Source organism: Dipteris shenzhenensis, chromosome 21, assembly GCF_047967505.1.
Source record: "Dipteris shenzhenensis isolate YYH24624 ecotype China chromosome 21, Dip_SZ_1.0, whole genome shotgun sequence".
Classification (NCBI taxonomy): Eukaryota; Viridiplantae; Streptophyta; class Polypodiopsida; order Gleicheniales; family Dipteridaceae; genus Dipteris; species Dipteris shenzhenensis.
In genome coordinates this window covers 35,443,606-35,462,827 of record NC_141616.1, presented here as the reverse complement: position 1 = coordinate 35,462,827, position 19,222 = coordinate 35,443,606, and the positions used below count along the sequence as shown (strand labels likewise).

At 43.6% G+C, this 19,222-nt stretch overlaps 1 protein-coding gene across 1 annotated transcript; it reads left to right on the top strand.

Moving 5' to 3' along the window:
- The first annotated feature begins 852 nt into the window (after nucleotides 1-852).
- On the top strand, nucleotides 853-12,606 carry LOC147888789 (5'-3' exonuclease family protein). The gene is made up of 14 exons (XM_087392574.1): nucleotides 853-1,186; nucleotides 1,336-1,501; nucleotides 1,605-1,641; nucleotides 1,755-1,923; nucleotides 1,999-2,077; nucleotides 4,984-5,028; nucleotides 5,146-5,295; nucleotides 5,541-5,691; nucleotides 8,947-9,047; nucleotides 9,645-9,742; nucleotides 10,011-10,103; nucleotides 10,286-10,460; nucleotides 10,546-10,657; nucleotides 10,770-12,606. The coding sequence occupies exons 1-14, from the start codon at nucleotides 1,137-1,139 to the stop codon at nucleotides 11,576-11,578; spliced, it is 2,235 nt and encodes a 744-aa protein (XP_087248700.1). The 5' UTR covers nucleotides 853-1,136; the 3' UTR covers nucleotides 11,579-12,606.
- Nucleotides 12,607-19,222: the final 6,616 nt, after the last annotated feature.

The following is a 19,222-nucleotide window of genomic DNA, read 5'->3' as shown; positions in this document are numbered from 1 at the left end:
ATTGACACCTTTATTCATATGGTTATAGTCCATGTGACAATATTGTATAGACTGCAAGGAAAACTAGTTATTGTATTGCCTTATTCATGTATTTGTTGGACTTCATCTTCCAAAATATGGACATCACAAAATCAATAATAAATCATGGCCCTTAACATTTTGCAGAATTCGATAAAATGCTAGGATTGAGCTTTAGATGTCAAGTTAGTAGTTAGCGATGTGCTCGAAAGAAAGGATGCGTGTGAAGGAAATCTAGTTTGTAGTTTTCAAGATTGAAACTGGGTACTAAGACCTAGACCGAGGGCAGGCCAAAAAACAATTTACCCAAAGGTGGTGGAGAACCGCGAGGTTGATTTCCCGCCAATCCAAAATTGAAAAGTTTTTGCACGTCTTCTCTTCTTACATGGTCAGCTTCTTCCCTCTGCTCTGCTCTGCTCTGCTCTGTCTCTGCGTAGCTCACCATTCGAAGCAGCTCAAGCTGACGCTCCCTTTGTGAATTCGCGGAGCCAGCTATGCTTAAAGGCTGCTGCCCAGTCACATATCCTGAAGCGTACTCTGTTGGAACGACCGCCTTCAAAAGCTGGAGCCTCGAGGAACGTCCACAATAGCAGGGATGGGAGTCCGGGCGAGGCAGGCTTTCCAGCGCGTACGTGTGTAATACTAACGGGGTTGTCAGCGGAGTCTTCGTTTTGCCGGAAGGAGAAGGAATAGATGATGGAAACTAGATAGGACTGGCAGGTACTGGGAGGGACGAGCGAAATTGGCGGATGATGCATCGATTGTAGATTTGCAATCGACGATATAGAGCCGCTGGACGCTTATCAGACTTGCTTAGAATCACATTCTGCTTCTCTTGTAGTCCTTGCAATCACAGGACAAAGAGCAACAAGTGCGCGTATTCTCGTGAGTCTATCCCAAGTCCGATCGCGCACTCAACAGACCGGTCTTTCGACAGCTGCTCCGCCATTCTCTCGTTTACAAGCTTGGCCACCGTCGTGAAGTCGCTGCTTGCATTCGGAAGTTTGTGCATCGGAACGGGATAGCGCAGCAGCATCGAGCTTGCAGAGTAATCACATTTTGTTTGGAACAAAAGCAAGCGCATTAGCATCGAGCTCAAAAGAGGAGGATGCGCAACGATGCGGGCATTGGTGTGTGCTGATCTAATGCTCGTGGCTGGAAGTCCAAGGTGGTTCTTTGTGCCCTCCGCCTTTAAATTAAGCTGTCTCATGCTGCTCTCCAATCTGTATTGATGTGGTGCCTTAGAGGCACGTTTCCGCAACGTGATAGTGGGTCTTCAAAGAGGTCGCTCAAGGTTGCCATTAAACTCGTCTCCAGTCTATTTCAAGGCAACGCAACAACACCTACAAGGTGGCTTTTCGATTGTTCGGCAGTTCGGAATCTATTGCCGTGCGGCATTAGAAAAATGGGAATACCAGGGCTGTTGAAGATGTTAAAACCTTACACAGAGCTGGTGCATATCAAAAAGTACTCTGGCCAACGCGTGAGTTCTGTTTTAAGTTAATTATGAAACATTTTTGTTCTTTTGATGTTTTGATTGCTGATATGTTAAGTAATGCTGTTGCGTGGCTACCGGACTCTCTCAGGTGGGCATTGACGCATACTGTTGGCTACACAAAGGAGGTAATGAAAATGCCTTGGCTTTTGTTTGAGCTTATCGTCCAGTAATCCCTTGATTTTCAAATCTGTTTACGGCTCTATTCACCAAGTGACGCGGCATTGCAATTGTTATTTAGCATATGCTTGCAGCTTGGAGATATGCGAGGGCCAAAATTCCATTACGCCTTACGTGAAATACTGCTTGCATTACATCAATCTGTTGCGGTACCACCAAGTGGTGCCTGTGGTTGTCCTTGATGGTGGGCACTTACCTTCCAAAGCTGCAACGGAGAATAAACGCCAGAAGTAAGATATATGGCCCATGCGACATTTCAGAATCAGGGGCTTTTGTTTCTACTAACACACGAATGCACTCTGCAGGCAAAGGGACATGAATTTTGAGCAAGCCAGGTTCAAGCTGTCTCAGGGCGATGTCAATGGTGCTGAAGAACTGTACCAGGTAAAGATCCTGATGCCTGAGGATTTTAACGCAATCTCTGCTGTGTTATGCGCCCTTTTTAACCGAAGAGATGATATTTGCAATTCAATGTGCTTTCGACCATCCACACTTGTGTTAGGGAGAGCTAAGCCTTCCATATGTTAGGAAGAGCTAAGCCTTGTACTACTAGGTACATTGATATCACTCCAGGTCAGAGGAAAGTTCGGATAGCACAATATCTGTTTTCAGAAGAGGTCATAGTTTTAAACTTTTAAGTAGGCTATGGTCCCTCCCTTGGATATGCCACGGTGGTGAGGAGCTTCCAGCGCATTGTTCTCATAGTAGAGAAGCACCTCCAGAAAAAAAGATATTATATTGATGGGAAGTCTTTAGTCATCTTTGTTTGAACAATCTCACGGAGTAGTGGCTTATACCTGTAGGCTCAACACCACTTGAGATGTGAGAAATGTTACTGGTACATAGGGATTCAAGATTGGATGCAGTGGGAAAAATACCTTTGTCTACTCTGCTTCAATTCAGGGTTGAGTAACATGCCCTTCTGAAGTGAGCAGCATAATATGATGTATGAAATTGATTCCTAGATGGACATAACACCATTGTCTAATTCCTCTCCCTCGCTGCAGGGCTGTATGAATGCTGTGGGTGCAATGAAGTCTAGACACAACTCTTTAGCATCATCACGGCATTGCATTTGTCCACGAGTAGTAACCATTAGAGTTGCTCTCACATTATTTCTTACTTTTGCTAATTAGCACAATGATTATCACCATCTCTCTCTCTCTCTCACACACACACACACACACACACTTTCCAAGCAGCCATGGGCTAGTCTTGGTGCCATTGTGCAGCCCTTAGCAACAGCAGGATTTGCCTCTGGAGTCTGAAGATAGATATTGCAGACTCTGAGCTCAATGCTGATATTATTACGACTGCTAGTCCTGCCACTGCAAGTCTCACCTGCATAGTTGAGAAACGGAAAGAAGATACCATATCAGTGCACAGCATGTTTGCTTACTCCTTTAACTGCTGTTAAACCGGGCATGCACAAACAGGCCTCCCTCTCCCTCTCTCTCTCTCTCTCTCGACAATGTTTCTATCCCAATTTCTGCATCACAGTAAGTAACCCTGCCATCTTGCAATCGTCATACTAGGGGGGTCACAGGAAACAGCACTGGGTTTGGGATAAAAGAAAAAGCAAACTCCATTAAAGAACCGATCACCCCGAGAAATGCCTTTGTAGGCATGCCGTATGCCTCTATAGCATCTGTCTGATGTCTAGTGAGGCATCTCTGCCTCTTACCTCAAAAATCACTGTTTAGTGCCCTCTATCGATACATCACGACTGTTGGATTTGTCCTTGCTGGTCTCTCTCCTTTTTCAACTAGTTTCCTGAGCCTGCTAGGGTAGCTCTTGTCATTTGTCATCGATTGCATCTCGCAACCAGTCTTCCATATCCAGAAGTTTCAGAGGCAGATCTAGTCTCAAGGAGTATGGCATTTGTTTCTGGAATCCCCAAGATTTTGGTAGGAACCATTTTTGGACCTTTTCCACCTAAGCAAGAACTGTGCAATAAGACTCTTCTTATTTCTCGGATTGTGCCATCTATGGTCGGAGGTTGGGGTGGAGCTACTTGGAAGTGTCCACAACCTGATTTCCCTTCTTGGAAGAATATTGGCTGAGCGTCCCCATGGGGCTTTGCGAGCATGATCCTTGTCTCACGTTCATTGTAAGCATGCTATGTTGTCTACATTTTCTATGTGTTGTCTTGGGAGTGTGAGAGGACAATTTGCATTTACAAAAGTATGACAGCTCTCCCCTCGATCACGGTTTCATAAATCCCACCTGCTGTGTCTATTCCATTACCAAATTATTGTTGTAACTGGTCTATGGAAAGGCCAAACAAAGTGGGAAAGAGTGACCAGCCATGGCAGCCATGTGCTTTTGAGGTGCTCCTATAATTTCTTTCATTCTTCTCCACGTGTCCAAATGCCTTCAACCAAGGGGGGGGGAGAGAGAGAGAGAGAGAGAGAGAGAGAGAGTTCGGACCAAAGGCTTTCTTGTGGGGACTAAAAATCATCTAAGGAGACAAAGTATGCTGTATGGACCAATACAAATCAGAGACTCACTGCGGTCCCTTCGTATGTCACGAAACTAATGCATCTAGAGTGACAAGCTGCTTTACAAAAGTTGACACTGGAAATCGATCAAAAGCAATGAATTGGTGGCTTGTGCAAGTGTATGCGAAATTAATTACGACCTTGTTGAGATAAACGTTCTACATGTACAAATTCCTTTACCTTGGGGTGGTAGCCACAACATTTTTTGAAAGCATGCTGTTCGCTTCTGCCACCTCTTGAATGGTCTGCTGCCTTCCCGAGAGGGTCTCCAATCGTCTTGTCTTAGATGCCAGCCAATTTATTCTTCGCTCTATATAGCAATTTTCTCTTCAGGTTTCCTGTTTAAACTAAGCCTGTACTACATCTGCATCTTTCTGAGGAGTGAGATGAGGGACGGAGACGAGTAGCTCAGTTTTAAATCAAAGGGTGACGGAACTTGTACCCCTGTCAATGCCTTGCACATTGAGTAATTTGTATGGGCCCCGCTAGCCTTAAAATGGAGTTTAAACGTGCATTCTGTCTAGCAATGATTATTCGGTATTGAAATTTGATGCTTCTAAAGCCATCCGTCATTTCTTTTCGTAGCCAAATCCCCTTTCAATAACATTAAACAGGGTAACATGTAATCAAACTTGTGTCCGTTTGACTGTTATCGGATATTCTTTGAAAGCTTTATTGAGTTGCACTTGTTTTTTGAATATGTCTTCATTTTGATGCTCTCATATTCATCGTTCTCGTTTTGTTGCCTTAAACGCAAAACGCTGATACTTTGTCGTGACCATGGTGCAGAGGGCAGTGGAAATAACACCATTGATGGCCTACGAACTCATCAAGGCGAGTCCTGAGGCAAACCGTTGCGTTCGCGCTATACTAGGAGCTATCCCGTTTGGAAGGCTGATATGAGCAATCGCCGTGGATTCTCACACCTAATTCTTTTTCGATGATTTGTAGGTCTTAAAAGCTGAGGCTGTGGAATATATTGTTGCGCCCTACGAAGCTGATGCACAACTCGCTTATCTGTCGAGCTTGGGTCCAGAAAAGCGTGGAGTAGCTGCCGTGATAAGCGAGGACAGCGATCTGCTAGCCTATGGCTGCAGTTCGGTGCGTGAGGGCTGACGAACGTGCATAGTTAATTATTGTTTTTTAAAATCTTCTTTTCTGAGCAATGCTGAAATTTCTAAAATTCAAAAGCCATGCGCGTTATTACGGCACCACAGAAAGACTGTGTGTGGGGTGTGTGTGAGACTGTGGGAACGGTGGAGTAAACAAGATTGTGGAGTGAGAATGAGAGGATAATTTCAATAACAAACTCATTGTGTGCCCTGGTGTTGAAGATGGGGTTGTAGGTGATATACAAGATGGATCGATACGGCAATGGTGAGGAGGTGAAGCTGGCGAACGTAATGAAGAAGAAGGTGGCAGCAGCAGCGGCGGCACCGGCTGGAGAGGAGGGAGGCGGCTTGTATTTTGGGTGCTTCACGCAGGAGTTGTTCACAGGTGAGCAGAACTCAGTCCAATCGGACAAAGCCAGTCTGGCCTGTCTTCCAAGTTTCCACTTCTTCCATTAGCATCATGACTTTTAGGCAGCTAGCTCAAAGAATGCGTACTCTGTTTTCACGGCGCATCTCAGCTTCAACCAAGGCGCCAAAACACCCATTATGGTTTACAACAAGCAGCCACACAACCCAGTGTGGGTACTCTGTTTCTGTGACGAGCAAGCTCCTGCAAGCAGCCATACAACTCATTATGGGTTCCCTCTCTGTTCCCAAGATCAGAGAGCTGCAAGCAAAGCACCCCATTTACTATGGGTTCTGTGTATGTATGTATGTATGGTCGGATAGATGGAAGCTAAATGCTTACTTTTAATGAGTTTCCTGTTGCAGCCAGGGTCAGGCTCTCTGCATCAAGCACAGGTAGCTCTGCCAAACAAAACATTATGGGCTGTGTTGCCTGTGTGTTTGGAATTGGCGGTTGATGAGGGAAGCTGCAGCCTGCAAGCATGCAACCAAATAAACCATTGTGGGTACACTGTAGGAGGCTGCAAGCGGCCAAGGAAGTTGAGGGAACCCTGTCTATGGGTACTGCGGTTGAGTGGTGGCATCATGATGATGAGGCAGGATGAGGGCGGGAATGCCGAGGGGGTCTCTGTCCTTCTCTCCTCTGAGCTTGCAAGGCTCAAGCAGAAGGCAATTCTCCCTTCCTGATGACCATAACTATGGTCTGGTCTGCAAGGGAAGGTGGCTTGCTGAAGCGAAGGCAATTCTCTCCTTCCTCAGTAAAGCAGTGAAAGCACCATAACTACGGTGCTCTGCAAGCCTATGGAGGTGTTGGAACTTGGAAATTGGTGTGTGGTAGTCTGGACTCTGAGTCTGTAGAGCTTCTTCACGCGTGCCTCCCGCCGGCCTCACGTCTCCATCTCGTTTTCGGCTGACAATGAATGCGCTGCTTCTCTCACACTCACCCAATCGCTGTCTCTATGTCTCGTTCGCCGTACCCCCTGTTAATACCTCACTAATGGGCCAAGAATTACTACTAACAACGTTGTTATGGTTTTAACGCCATAATGAAAGGAAACCATCTTAAATATCATAATTTTTTAAGGCTATATGTCATTGCCCTCAAATGCCTTTTTCCCCACAAAACCATTGACCTCCATCGTGCGTGGTTTTGCGATAAAACATGACTACATGCCACTTGGCATTAAAATTTTCCATTTACCAAGAAAAACACTAAATATCTTTCAACTTGGTTATGTTTTTTTCAAAATGAAGAAACTTGTTGTCTTGTATTATGGGGGTAGGTAAGAGACCCTAAGTATAAAATATTGGCCTAATAAGGAGCATTGCCCAAGGCCTACGCTACTAGAGCACATATAAACCACCAAAAGTATTGGAGGAGCAAAACCTAGCCTATTTCAGCCAAAATACCCATCAAAGGATCACAAGTTACCAATATCCCGGATACATTTAAAACATAATCAAGGAATCAGGTGGAACTTGACTATGTTTTAAATGTATGCTAATATACTGCACGTCTACTCTTTTAGCAGTCGTGATTTGCGAAGCAATGTTGATGTTTCAAAAGTCTTTTAATGTTACTTGTGCTAGCACATTTTTGGTTTTGGTAGAGTGAAGTCACCTTTTACCTTCCATCAAAGTTTCTTTGAAAAAAAGGCAAATAAATCTTTGCCTCATTTTTTTTTTTTTTGGGAACTCACTCACCCACTAACACCCCCATTTGACCCTATCTAGGGGCACACGCCTTGGCTCTAGCTTGCAAGTATGAGGGCTTGAATGTAGATTGTCGCCTTGGTAGGCAGGTAGCCCTACCAGTGGGATGTCGCGACCTCTGCTACTTTGCCTCAAATTACAAGGGTTAGAAAGAACAAGCTAAATTGATGCAATTTGCCAAATAAGCGAATGACCACATGGTGACAATGCTAATGCTTAAGTCAAGGTGCCACTCAAAGTTAGCACATTCTTAGAACACACATAAATGTTATATTGTAGAGGAGTTGTTTTTTATTGTAGATGATATCTGATGGTCGAATCTTGCATGCCTTCTCTCAATGTGCATGGAAAAAGTGGTTGTTGCAAATAAAAATTCTAGAGACTTTTTCTCATAAGAAAGTTTGATAAGCTTCCAAGAGAGTTCTCATAGGAAAGGTGTATGCTACCAATGCAAATCCAATTTGTAGAATCGAGAAGTGAGGATACTACCAAGTGCTTATTATCAAAGTTAGCTTCCATTTTTATAATGACGCCCTTGAAACTAGGTGGTTGTACTACGACAATTAGGGGAAACTAGGCTCATTTTTATTAACTAGTATTAAAAGACATAATTCTATTAGTGCAAGAACAAGCTCCAATTGGGAATGGCTAACTTTTTTTCTTTAGCTTGGTAGGAGGAGGTTTGAATGATTATTGGAGTTAATAGTCGTAATGTGTGAGATGACGTGCCATTGGATCTCAAATTCTATCCTAAGTCATATTAAAAGATAGTAGTGATGAAATTTTATCATTCTAGGAAGTCTCATGATCTCATGCAAACTTGTAGATGTTTAATCACCATCTTTGCATTCTATCAATGGTGCAACATACACGCCCATGTTCTTCACCATATGCTTGCTTGGAACCATTATGGTTATCATGAGAGAAAGCCATAGAGGAATGTTATAGTTTATAACTATCACTAGCCATAGATTGAGATGTAAATTTGGGTTCAAAGGGCTTAATACCATCCATAGCAATCCAAGAAGTAAATTGTGAGGCTCATCTTTAAACTCTAACTACTTGCTCTCTATGTGGCACCATGCCACATAGGCCTAGGAAGCAAAAAGTTATGAGTTTTCTAATGTATTGTGGCATGGAGAGTGATGCCATCCCCTACTTTTGTACCAAGGAGAGAGAGATCCTTGAAATTCTGCATGACAGGCTGATATAGAATGAGCATAAAAGACATGAGCATGTAAGATACACACACGAGCATGTAAGATACACACACACAAGTTACAACCCCCATCTCTCTCTATCTTATGAGTCCTTTGTTTCTTCCCTCTCTCTCTCTCTCTCTCTCTCCCTCTCTCCCTCCTGTGTGTTTCTTTGAGGTTGATATTGTACTGCTCCTTAGTATGCATATCCTGCTTGCTCTTGTGCTGTCTGTCTGGCTTGCGTTTTGAAGCTTTCAGACAGTAGTCTCAGTTCTGGCTGATGGGTCTTTAACTTTTGCGTTGTGGTGCTTGTGTTCTCCTAGGGATGTGCGTTCTCGCTGGATGTGACTTCCTGCCATCCGTTCCCGGTATCGGAATTAAACGAGCTCATGGGCTCGTGTCCAAGTACCGCAATCTCCTCCGGGTAAGCCCCTTCTTCAATGCCCCTCATTCAATTCCACCTCCATGGAACGGCCCTTAATTCACATCATTCCATCAACCTTTCTTGGGCAAGCTTGATCTTTGCAGTGCAAGGATTCGCCCTTGCCTTTACATCCCATTCTTTTGGGCAAGCTTCATCTTTGCAGAAGAGAAGAATTGGAGGTTGTATCTTTGCAAATTGTGTGCAAATGGCAATTTAATCTCTGTAGAACAGAACAGAACGGCTTCATCTTTGTAGAACAGAACATCTTGATCTTTGTGAATGGGATGCAAAGAGAATTGGAGCTTCTGTCCTTGCAATTTGTGAATGCTCTGTAAATTGTGTGCAAATGGGAGTTTAAATTGTTAGTTTGATCTCTGTCCAACAGAACAGATGGTAGCTTGATCCTTGTAGAACAGAACAAATGGAATTTATCTTTGCAGAAAAGAACAAATGAGAGCTTGATCTTTGCAGATTATATGGGGAACACGGAAAATTGGAGCCGCATTCTTGATCTGCCTCAGTGCTGATGCAGATTTTGTTGTTGCATTCGAGCTTTCGTTCTCATCCTGCTTGGTTTTGCTCGCCTGGATCACGCAGGTTTTGTCCAAGATGCGCTTCGACGGTAAGCTGGCCATTCCTGAAGACTATGAGGTTTCGTTCAAGCAGGCCAACGCCATCTTCCATCATGCCCGAGTGTAAGTTTTTGTCAAAGTTTGTTTGGCATAGTCATCGATGATCGGGTGCAAGTTTCTGTCAAATTTTGTTTGGCATTGCAATCGATGAGCGAGCGTAAGTTTCTGTGAAATTTTGTTTGGCATTGCAATCGATGAGCGAGTGTAAAGCTTCTGTCAACCTTTGTTTTGGGCAGTGCCATCGATGATCAATCTTTTCCTGCTGCAAGCTAGGCGTGTACTTTGCACCCGCTGACAACCTGTTAACACGCCCTTTACTTGCCCTGCGCAGATACGATTCTAGCTCCAGGAAGCTATCATTTTTGAAGCCGCTTCCTGCACAGTTCGTGGAAGAATTCAATGGCGACATCGACTTCCTTGGGCCGTATCCTTCTGCCATGCCTTAATTCTTGCCACGGAACAGCGAAATTCCTCCCCGCTCCCCGGCCATTCTCTGTTTTCTGGCAGAAATCCGCCCCGCCACATTCTCTAACGTTCGCCTGCATCGTGTTCCCTTTCCTTTGATGGGCCTTCAACCGTCGCTTCCTTGACGTGTTGTTTGTGCAGTGACTTGCCTCCGTCCAGGGCCATAGCGATTGCGGAAGGCCGCCTCGATCCCATTTCTATGTGCGCTTTCTCCGAGCATCCGGATGGGAACTGTAGTGCTACACGATTGCCCCGGTTGCAGGGGCAAGGACGCCACAAGGATGTGGCTCGCATTGCCCCGTTGAGTGCGGATGTAGTAAGTCTTCCTCGTTGTGCTTACATCGATGATTTTTCGTGAGGCCGACGAGATCATAACCTGTTTGATGCATGAGCCAATGCAGGGAGATGTTCGCGTCGAGACGGACGATAAGCTGCTGACCGCGTTGGCCGTGAAGGACATGGACGCCTCTTGTCATGCCTTACCTTCAGAAAGCTCATCCGCGAGCGTGAGCGGTACTCTCTTTTCGCGTGGTTTTCTCCTATTGGTAACATATTTGCCGCAAAGTCGTCTTCTTCCGCACAGATTCTGTCGCACTGTCTGATGGAATGTGTTGTTTTGGAGTAGGCGCCCCGACAGTCAGGCTGCAGCGAGACAAGGCCCTCGTCGCGCACCGTAACCTTTTGGCATCTAATTCATCTCCATGGGCAGAAGGGCCGCTGAACAAGCAACAGACATATGCAGTAGACTCCGAAAGTCAGGCATCCCTCGGCGACAAGGCAGTGGTTCAGACGCAGGAGTCGAGGAGTGTGATCGAATTTACAGGGCAGAAACGAGTTTTCCCTCCTGCACCGGATAACAATCCCTTCAAGAAGAGGATAATGGGAAACTCAGCGGTGCGTCCAATCGAGAAACCCATCCTCTTCAGCCCGGACCTGGATGGTGAGCTGTTCGGAAAAGTAACGTCCACGATATCCGAAGCGCGCTCCTTCTCTGAGAGAGAGAACGGATCATTTCGAGGCTCTTCGTCGATGGCAAGGGACTTGAAGAGGTGGTCACAAGAGCGGAGTTCAGCGTTCTGTTGGGACGCTGCGGGAGCTGCAATGGAGGAGTCAGGTGGCGAAGCGTCGAAGGCAAGCGATGAGTGGGAAGCAAATGTTGCGAATGTGGAAGATTTGAACACGAGAGCAAGTGAAATCCTGGCAGAGGAAGAGACGAATAAAGAGACGAAGATGGCGGCAAAGAAGACGAAGGTGGAGGCGATGGTGCTGGGGAAGAAGGAAGCTGGAGCGAAGGCAACGAAAATCGTGAGCTCTTCTGAGAAGAAGAGGTCATCATGGAGATGGAAGCAGAAGCAGCAGAGCAAGGCGGCATCATCGGAGGGGAGCTCGAGCGATGGTCTCTTCAAGTTCTTCAACAGAGCTCCCTATGCGTGATCCTGCAGAAACCATATCCCTCATCCCACAGCTCAACACTTCTTGATTCGGACAACCATTTGTCTACACTGCTTCTCTTCTCCTCTCCCACCTCTTTGCGAGCTTGACAGAAGAACGCTTCCATCTCTTCTTCCTTCTGCTTCAGAGAGATCAGCTTCCCATTCCCATCCATGTCCCTGCTCGCATCTTTCGAGGTTCTTATATCCAGCTTAGTTTTCATCTCTCTCTCGAGCTTACTGCCACTCTTCATCTATGATTCTTCATCAGATGATTCCTCCATAGTATCGTCTCTGATTCTTCATCAGATGATGATCCTTCCATAGCTTCACCACATTATTTGAAAGTCCTTCCTTGCATAACCTTGGATGGATTTGCGGTTCCTTTTGCTCTCCCCCACTATAATTTTTTGAGCAGTGGTTTGTCTCGTCCCACTGCTGGTTCTCTATTCGGTGTCTGTCTCTCCCTCCCTCGAGGTACATGCCTGAGATCCATTTGAATTGAAAGTAGGGAATTTTTATGAAAGCATGAGGTCACGAGGAGAGCTATTTGGGTCATTTCAAGGAGCTGTAATCCGATGTTGGTCCAGCGTTTCCTCCTGTCTGGCGATAACTAGTGTGTTGACGGATTGTGTTTGTGTGTGGGATGGTGTGTTTTTTTCAATTGTGAAGTTATTATAGTGGCTAAGGTGTTTGTTCCAGGGAAAAACGTAGGAAATATGCATTTTGATATGCTGTTCACTGCGACCATCAGAAATGGGTTGAGAGCCCTCGTGCACGTTATCTCGAGCTAAATCTAACTGAGGGAAATTTTGTCTCAATCTAATATCAGAAATGTATCACGCATGTCACTGCTACAATCAGAAATGCATCAGAAACGGGTTGAGAGCCCTTCCTTGGGTTAGATTTGGCGTCCCTTGGTGTTCTCTCCCTCACCTTCGTCCCACTGCCTCCCTCCCCCTTGCGCATTTTGTCTCAAGCTTCCAAAACTTCGTGATTTCCACCTTATGTCTTAGAGCATAAGAACTATAAGGGTTTTAGGGTTTTCCCACAAAAAACGGAAGCTCTATTTCAGGCGTTTTTTTGGCTCATGACATAAGACTCTGAGTTGTGAAAGTGTGGAATGGACGGCATGCAAGAGTGGTTAAAGTTTATGCAGCATTCTTCTATTTTTTGGTGCCTTGTCACAATTTCTAAGCAACAAAGTATGGAGCTAACTTTTCGAAGGGAGAACATATATGTATTTGAAGAGGTGGCTGTGTTAGCATTGCCCCCCTAGGGGCAAAGCTCTTGCTACTACAAACTTTCTATTCTTGTTGTCCTTTGAAAGCGAAATAACTGTAGTTATACTCAGCCACTTGGGGGCAATGCTCTAGGCACGCGTGCTTGTTTAACCATACTATTACTTGATTGATAGCATGAAAAGCACGATTACCATAATATTACTTGATTGACAGCATGAAAAGCATTTTCTACACTCCAAAGGGAAGGTATCTAAATAGCATATTCACATAGATAGTTGAGTGAAGCATTACATAAGGAAGATTAATGAATCGATCAGAGTAATGCATGCTAATTCTTAAGAAAAGCATGGCAAAGAAAATCGTAAAAGTTTGCTCTCGGTGTAGAAGAAACGTGAATATAGAATTACTCGAGGTTATTTCCAACATGGATAGATCAATAACCGCCAATTGTCATATGAAGGGCTTGTAGTCGTTTTCTTTTGTTTTTTGTGTGTCCTTGTCGATGATGTCGAAACCTCTACAGCCTTGGTTATACTCTTCCATTGTGGTGTTTTGGTTTATCTTGTTGACTTAAGGTCTTATGACATCGTGGTAGTTGTGGAAAATGGGAAAATAATGCAAAGGTAGCATGTGGTACCGACCTTTTCTCCCCCTTTTGTCACAAATCCGTTGAGCTCTTGGGGGCAATGGTTCTGAGGAAACTAAGTCATGGATACAATCATGTCTCTATTTTACTTGATTGGAGACAATTGCTTGAAAATCAAGATGTGTTCCAAAATTGAAAAATTTTAAAAAATCTACAATTATGATAAGCATTACAGGAAGACATTTAATGTATATATGATGTACACCTAGTGATGCTTTTGAATTTGCACCTAGTGATGCTTTTGAATTTGAGAATAGGCATGCGATAATTGTTAAGGAGAACCTTTTAACCCTTCAAATAGTATTACTTTTTCTCATAGGTGGATGTCCTTGAGGTTGTATATTCTTTTTTGCCTAGTGTCTCAAACTCCCTTATATATTTGGACTCTAACGATATTGTCCTATCGGCTTGGGGGGCTTGTGATGTCCCACACCCACCATGGGATGAAGGAGGGATATATTTGCAAGTACTTTTTGAGCTTGAATTGGTAGTGGATAGTCGTGGGAATGCGGCTTAGGCATGTCAATTCTATGCTAGTGGTTATGGTTAGGGACAAATTGTTGCACTGGAGAAGTTGGTACGTGATGTATTTGATCAAGAACATTGTCCTTTCACGTGATGTATCTGATCAATTTTCCCTGCATATCCAGTGTGCCATTGATGATGCGGAGTCCTTTCCCTTTTGAGATGATCTTGTTGTTTAGGCCTTGTTGATCCACAATTAGGTTGGTATGCCCCATCTATTTGAACTCATGATGTAGTCCCAATAGGTGTGTGCAGTTGTGCAACTGTTCCACATCATTCAGCTTGTTGACCTCTAGGGACATCATAATATCTAGTCATAGCAACGAGCTATTCCATAGCACCATCTTCATGATTTGTTAGCTCTTCTACTAGTACACGTCGTTGGGTGTACTTGGTAATGTACATCTCTAGGTCATCCTATGTCATGATGAGCCTCGGATGTGGCATTCGCTGAAGTAGGACAATCCCTTGTTCCCCTTTGATATGAGCAACACTTGGGTCCAAAGTGTATGTGACAGAGCAACATGTTGAAGAAGCCCTTTATATGATGTCTCCGGTGGTATTTTGAAGCAGGCAATGCTAGTAGTTTGGTAAACAAAATTGTGGAGCATGTCTATGCCTATGTGTTCATCCTTGGCCCTCTTATATTTCTTTGTTATGTAATTTGTATGATATGCATGGTGGCTTCAAGTCCGATAGGCTTTGCACAATCTAGGTCGATTGGATGCATGACATTGAAGCCCTGTGGTGTCACATCGTTCTATAGCAATGCGGGTGGTGAGGAGACTATGTACTGCACCACCTCACTCCACTCCATGAGTGAGATCTTCAAGTCATTCAAGTTAGCCTTAGTTGGCGATGTTGGCTTGGTCAATATGGAGGTAGATATGATCTTTAGCTTGATGGGTCCCCCAATCATCTTGCATCGCCAACATTGAGGTTCAATCGCCCCATTGGCTTGATCTTCATGGCATACTTCAGAAGGAAGTATGCGATGTTGGAGTTCATGATTGTGTACAGCAGCATGTCTGAGTGGTGTGGGTCAACATTTCTTGTGTTCACGCCCTAGTTGATAGTAAAGCTAAAGTTTACTCTTCTTGTCAATCATTGTGTAGGGGTTTGATTGTGTCTGGAAGGGGAACCTACACTTGCACTTGTGGCTACTCTATGTGATGCATGATTTTTGCGATAAGTGGATGTGTTTCTTTGCGATAGTTGTGCAACAACCAATCCGAGCCATGTGGATGTGTGCAGCTATTGCTTAGTGTGTGAGTGACTTATCTATATCATCTCTGTGTATCCAAAGCATGATGTGTGCAGGGATCTATGGTTTTGGATCTCTATATGATGAAATCGTGTTGGACCCAATCGAGCATCATGAATGGTTTTAGGATGTCATGGTGCAAGTACATTTGCAGCTTGTAGTTGAATAGTACTATGCACTTGATCTGGAAGTCCCCGGGGGGGGGGGGGGGGGGGGGAGCACTAAGCAATATGTAAGATAGCACTTGCAATCAATGCGGAAGGAGTTTTATATTTTTAGAAAACATACATACATAAGGGGTTTTTAAATTCAGAAAGAGAAAATTCCACACATAAGGGATACTTTTATTATCTCAAAATTTATAGAAGGGGTGTATATAGGTTATAAAAATTTGTAGGTAGGGGGTTTTTTTAATAACCCTTGATCGCATGTGCTATATGGGATTTTAGCCCTTAGGGGGAAGTCCCTCCAAGTTTTGTGGGGGCGATGATGGTCTCAATTGTCCCAATCTCAAGCTAGTGTGTTGTGGTGACTTCATCAATTGTCAACATCAAGAACACATTCGGCAACGCCCACACGTCTACCATCGTGATCATGTCCTTCAAGTTGTGATGATATTGTGAAGACGATTGTGGGTAGCCTGGATTTGAGAATGTTTCTGTACACGACTTGTTTTGTCATGTTTCAATCGGCCAACCTAAAGTTGTTGATCTCTCTTTGTTGTCGCAAGCAGGTTGTCTGGCAACTTGCACAGCTTGGTTCAATTGGTACATCAGTAGCAACAAGTATGGCTAAATTGAGAAGAGTGTCCCGATCTACATCTTTAGTAGATCATATATGCCATGTCTGGACAAAAACATGAATGGGAATAGTGTGAATCCTATGGAGAGGCTAGTGTTAGGTACAACACTTAAGTAATAGTGCTCCTTGACTAGGGTGAGATGGAATACATATGTCCTATAGTATGCCCATCTTGTCTTGACTTTTATTAACTACAAAGTTACATTCGAGTCAAAAAATACACCTGGGTTTGCATCTTTGGAGGATTGGGAGGAATCCATGGGTTTGGATGATTCAGAGGAGTCCAAAGGTAATGCAGAGGATTGGGAGCCCATGGGTAGTTTAGAGGGGCATAACGCATGCGACTAGCAATGTGAGAGAATAGATATAGGAAGTCACTTACCAATGTACATAGTGACTGTGATGGTGTGGGAGTCCCTCTGCATAGGAGAGATGATGTATTGAGATCATGTATCATGAGAGCTATTTCCTATGTGGATATCTTATAAGAGATGTGTCTAATTTTGAGGGCTTTGTGCTCTAATTGATAGACACATACTTCATGGAGTCAATTTCCTTATGAGTGTCAATTTTATTTTTTTATAGTCATTACATTTGCGAATACAATGAAGACGCTTTTTTTTGTTCTTTTGATGTATGCAATATAGTATTTTTTCCCTAACGTAATTTGACAATCTAATTGGGAAGAGCGGTTGTGCCATAAGAAGGTTTTGGTGTGGATGGCAAAGGGGCCTTTATAGGCAAAAGGTATGCCTACCACTCTCACAAGCACTAATGAAAAGCATGAGGAGTACAAAGAACCTATTTTGTCTAAATCAGATCACTAAATGGTAGGACGAGAGCAATACATGCTCTCTTATCTAAAGTGTTATAATACAAAGAATTTTGAGTTTCCACATTTTGGAAAATTTAACTCCAAATTGCATTGATATTCAAATACTTTCAACTTAGTGCAATCAAGGTGCACTTGCTCATCACAACTATAAGAAGCAAGGAAATCTAGATACTCACATCATATAATTTGAACCATCTGCATGGTCAATGGAAACATTGGTGACAAAGTGACTCAAAAAAAAGAAAAGAGGGAGGGGGCCTCTAGGGCCCCATAGGAAAAAATATTAGCTGAAAATAAAAAATTGTGACATTTGTGTAGGCTTGAGTAGAGGTTGCAATAGCAAAGAATGCACTCAAGTCCTAGTAGATGTGCTGATTGCGGAGAGGTTTGAAAGGTAAGGCGATGGGTGTTGGAAGATGCAACATGGATGAAGGAGGTCATGATGGCCAATACAGCTTTGTTGAGGGATCAAGTTGAGCGAGTCAAGAGCTTTGTGTGGGATTCTACACGTTGTGCTATTCCGACTGTAGCTTGGATACATGCTATCCTAGCAAGTACTTTAGGAGCCTTACACTCCATGTGGGCCTCAAGCCGAGGCTACGTTGAAGTAAGTGAAGCACCTTGATTTATGTGCCAAGGCTTGAATTTCAAGAGCGTTCAATAAAGGGGGGGGGGGGATATTGTAGATGGGTAATAGTTCATGTATTCTTCTTTGCCAAAGCACCTCATGAAACAATCAAAAGCCAAAGGATAATTCCCACGCAGGGCATATCTTAGTCATGCTCCTATAGGTAAGAAGCTTTTATGGAGCTTGGAAGCTCTAACTATAGAGTGAAGAGTGCCTCAAAATCCACTCTAAGTTGGGAATATTATTCAAAAGATAATCTATCTATCTATCTCTCTCTCTCTCTCTCCCTCCCTCCTTCCCTCTCTCTCTCCCTCTCCCTCTCCCTCTCCCTCTCCCTCTCTCTCTCTCTCTCTCTCTCTCTCTCTCCTCTCCCTCTCCCTCTCCCTCTCTCTCTCTCTCTCTCTCTCTCTCTCTCTCTCTCTCTCTCTCTCTCAACCTTTGGCACACTCATCATAATCAAGGATAGATTCTTCCATTGAGAGATTTAAGGGATTTAAGTTGTAAGAGACCTTCTCCTTAAGGAAAGAAAGCGACATAGGAATCCTATGCATTTTGTGAGAGTTAGATTGAGAATTTGATGACCTGCAAGCGGACAAAGAGAAAATATTTTGACTATAGCATAGCCACCTAGGATTCAACATCGAACAAAGGAAAAACGGCTTCCACAATGGCAAATCAACACAAAGAAGTGGCAAATCAATAGCGGCAACTCTAAAAGAACCAAAGGAAGGTAGTAAAATCAGCTTAAAAGTGAGACAAATCTACAACTAGACACAAGGCAAGCTTACACAAAAGCATCAAGCAAACAGATTGACATAGAGGTAGCCACACATGATTAGATCTATGGAAGTCTACAGAGATGACCAATTCACAATGAAAAACATAGACTAGGCAAAACAAATCATGACTAATGATGCAAGGCAGCACAAGATGTCAAAAACATAGAGAAGACCAATGATAGAGTGATGGACTTCTACCAATAGTTAGCAACATAGAATACTGCAGACTATAGCCAAAGTAGACACAGGCCATGACCTACAACTACATAAAAACAACAACCAACCTCAACTCTACATCACCATGGAACAAAGAGAGACAACATCACAACATCTCCTTGACAGATCAACAGGACCCAACAGCATAACAATGGTAGCACTCGATCATCGTGACCTTAACAAGCACCTCCATCTTCTCCAAGCTTCGTCTCCTTCATTGCCTCAAAATGCTGAGGTCACAATGGATGAGAAGGCAACAAGGATAATTGTGACTTATGCAATGAGACAAGTAACTCTTAGTTTTGTATGCTCACAAAGTGAGGCAATGATTACACCTCTGCACTAGTATATAGACAAGTGATTTGATAGACTATTGTTAAAGAGCAAGCTGACTACTAATAAGAGTATTTGATAGGATCAATAAAACTCTAGTAAGAGGATGAGCAAGGCCCTAATGAGCACTAAGATGCATCTAGAAAATCCACCATAAGAAAAAGTTCCAAGGCTATTAAGAGAGATGTGGAGGTTCAAGACCAAACTTTGAGGTAGGTCTGCATCTAGTAAGAGGATGAGAGAGCCCATAAAAGACGCTGAGGTTTAGCTATAAAACCCATCATAAGACAAAATTCCAAAGATATTAAGAGAGGTTGTGGAGGCTCAAGGATAAAATTTGAGGGTATGATTCTTAGCCTCAATTGCTAACTATATTA